Below are 3575 nucleotides of genomic sequence, written 5' to 3'. Positions count from 1 at the left end.
AAAAAAAAAAAAAAAAAAAAATCTCTCATTCTTCATACTTTATGACAGTAACATGATGGAGGAGGACCGGATGGGTAACTTAAGCAACTAAATATTGTAAATGACATAAACTATTACAAAAAAAAAAACAATTTAAGAAGTTAGAATGAAGAATGCAAAACAAACTTACCCAAAAAAGATGAAGGCATTTTGGAAAAATACAGCAATTCCAGGGTATACTATGGCTTTTTCTGTAAAAAATAATGGGACTATTTAAAGGTTTATCACCTTAAAACATTTAGTTTCTAATATATTGAATATCAGTTTTCCTGCCTAACATAATTGATTTCCTGGTAACTATGGTTGGTTTGAGTATTAAATGACATAATACATTTGACAGAGTCTAGCCATGGTTTAGTAAATGATAGCTCCTTTCATTCATTTAACAAATATTTACTGAGTGCATACTAAGTTCAGCACTGTTTACTGTGCTGAAGATACAGCAGAGAATAAAACAGGCAAAGTTCGCCTTCACGGAGCTAGATGATATAGAGAATAAATAAGAGGAATAAATAAAGCAGGAAAGGTACAGGAAGTGCAGTGAATGACGACATTTTATAAAGATAGACAGACGACCTCATAAGGAGGTGACACTGGGGTAAGGACAGGAAGGAAGACTGGGCAGGGGCATGCAGAAGCAGCAGGACAGCAAGTGCAAAAGCCTTGAGGAAAGAGAACCCTGGTACATCAGAGGCATGGTCATGTGGGCAAAAGGGAAAAAAGCAGGAGACAGATGAAGAAATATGAGGGGCAGGCTGCTGGGTGAAGATCCTACAGAGCTGTGCAGTTATGCTGAAGGCTTTGATTTTATCCTGAGTGAGATGATAAGCCACTGGAGGTTTTGAGCAGAAAAAGACATGAGCTGACATATTTTAATGGGATCCCTCTGACTGTGCTGAGAGTAGACTACAAGGGGGAAGGGGAACAATAGAAACCAGTGGGGAGGCTATTTCAGGAAATCAGATAAGAGACTAATGGACTGAACCAGAGTGGAAGCAATTGAAATAGTAAAAAGAGGTTGGATTTGAGATATGTTAACAGCAGGGTCAACAGGATTTGCTGATGGACTGGATGTGGAATATGAGAAGAGAGGTGTCATCATTGACAGGCCTTAACCACCCAGGGTTTTTGGCCTAAACATCTGGAGAGATAGAGTGGCCATTACCTGAGATGGGCAAGACCATTCTGATTTTATCCTGAACTAAAGCTGAAATTCTACTATTAGCTATGTCAACAATTACTAACTGATGAACTGAGGCATTATGAATAGATGAACTGTCAACTTTTTCTCAGAATAGCTTTAATCTGGTGTTCACTGTCACAGCTGGTTTGTATTAGGCCTTCTCTGTTAGAAGGTCACATTAAATAACTATTATCACTAGAATGGCTCATAAAGATCCTGTAGAAAAGCAACTTTATAAAATCACAGATTTGCTGCTAATAATCTCAAAACATCACCTGGCTCCAGAAGACTTCTGGAAAATAATTTAAAATTCTATGAGATGAACACATTCCTACAAAAAGGGGCTCTATATTAATAGTCATATTTGGGAAAGAATGATCAGTAATTTTATTTTCTTCTTTAAGCTCTTTTATAATCTCAGTTTTATAAAAAGGACAAGTTATTAACACAATTCAAATAATAAAAAAGTGATTTGCTGTTTTTAAAATATGATGGTGACAAAGATTTTGTAGCAGGACGAGAATTACTTATGATATCATGTTAAATGAAAAAAGCTGGGCTCAAAATTGTATTTGTAACTATGACTATAACTACATAAAAACAGAAGAGACCAGAGGAAACACACCAAATATATAAAAGCACTAAGATTATTATAGTTTCTTTTACATTTCTTTCTTTTCTACATTTTTGGTTACATTGCTTGAAAAAATATAAATATTTTAAAATGCCTATCATTTCTGTCTATAATATTTAAGTGATTTTAATAAAAATTCAACAAACCCATGTCTTTAATCCAAGAATTACATTTTAATCAAAGAAGTAAACAGTTAAAATGTGAGCTAGGTCAGTTTCTGCTGGTCCAGTTTTTGCAAATCATTAATATTGTATTTTTGCTATGATAAGCATAGTCTATTTTGCCTGGAACAGTAAGTGGTTTTCATATTTTCCTGGTGCCCCTCGGGTCCAACTTTCAGCCAAGGATCTAAGAGCAGTACCTTTTCTTGAGTTTGCCTTAAACTGGCCTTATATAGCAGAAGCACATTAAACGTTAATTTACTTTCCTATCTAAAAGGAGATGATTTCATATTATCAGGAAGGCTTAGCTTAATAAATTTCAATTCTAGGATGTTAGAATTTTGCATGGATATTATTCAGGAAGTCAAAACTTGCAAAATAGTAGAAAACATATCTATTCTGTTTTTGAGGTTTTTGGAAGCCAAAGAGGAGCAAGGTTTGGAGCTGGGTCTCATTCTTCCCAGGCTCTAAATCAGAAGAAAAAATACAGAAGAAAGGGATACTAAAAACATACCAAACAAATAAAATACTGATGGGCGAGGGGAGTTTCCAGGTATAAATGCATTGCTAATAGTTGGCCTATCTATATGAAAGAAAGCTTTAGTCCAAAATAACCAATTTTAATGCACAATTTCGGTATTCCATTGAAGTAAAAGGTAAGCTGTATTTTCTCTTACCTTTAGCAACATAACCTCCAAAGAGAATCCACATAGATGCAATCAGAGAACCAAAGGCCAACATGAAACCAATGAACAGCCAAATGCGAGCGCCTTAAAGGAAATAAAATTTTACCTGAATTGTTCTCATATGAAGACAGTCGGTTCAATTAACTTTTCAGAAAAAAAAGAAAAACCCAAACAGAAAAAACGTGTAATTGTTTTTAGTCTAAAATAAGAATGGAAGACGTGTTGAGTATCTTCTAACAGTGAAAATGGTAGCCTTTTTCTTGTTGGTCTGTGTATTTTAAGTGACTATGTCTACTTTCCCTAAATATGAATACCGAAAAAAAACCCAAACTTTCCTCAACTGTGCAATGAAAATCTCACAAAATATACTGCACCATATTTAGAGGCTCTTTCTCTATATACTTTTAGAAATAGTGCTCCAAAATTTCAAGTTCTCCAAGAGAACGTTCAATCAAAAACAGAGGTATACTTAACAAAAAATTCATATTCAGCGATATGTGAATCTAAACACTACCATATTTCACTTTCATGAAAATCAAGCAGCAAAATAAATTTATATTTACCGTGGCTGGCGCTTAGAAAAGCTGCATTAAAATTATTTAGGAGAGGAAGACAATCAACTTTTAAATCACATTTATATAATATTTATGCAGATTTGCTATAAAATAAATGGTGTCATTAGACTGCCTAAAATGAATTCTGAGATGTTTAGCACAAGTGAATTTTAATAAAAACACTGCTCTGTTCAATAAAGCACAGCAAAAAAATTATATATAAATTTTTGATTTTGTCTCCAAAATATAAAACAGTAATTATGAAATAATAAGCTGTTACTCATAGATGTGATAGTAAAACAAATACGAACTGGCTCT

The 3575-nt window shown here is 33.8% G+C and overlaps 1 protein-coding gene across 3 annotated transcripts in view; it reads right to left on the bottom strand.

Annotated features, from left to right (window-relative positions):
- TMEM50A (transmembrane protein 50A) overlaps positions 1–3575 on the bottom strand; it is a 14984-nt gene that overhangs the window by 4648 nt on the left and 6761 nt on the right. For 2 of the 3 annotated variants that reach the window (XM_011357623.2, XM_023529175.1), the window contains exons 4-5: positions 2695–2787; positions 170–230 (exon numbers count right to left, since the gene is read on the bottom strand). In XM_011357623.2, coding sequence (XP_011355925.1) covers positions 170–230; positions 2695–2787 — 154 coding nt within the window. The remainder of the gene's footprint in view (positions 1–169; positions 231–2694; positions 2788–3575) is intronic. The other variant, XM_023529176.1, reaches the window with a different exon arrangement.

Source organism: Pteropus vampyrus, unplaced genomic scaffold, assembly GCF_000151845.1.
Source record: "Pteropus vampyrus isolate Shadow unplaced genomic scaffold, Pvam_2.0 Scaffold36, whole genome shotgun sequence".
Lineage (NCBI taxonomy): Eukaryota > Metazoa > Chordata > Mammalia > Chiroptera > Pteropodidae > Pteropus > Pteropus vampyrus.
The sequence above is the reverse complement of the archived record's forward strand: the minus strand, read 5'-3'. Positions and strand labels throughout refer to the sequence as shown.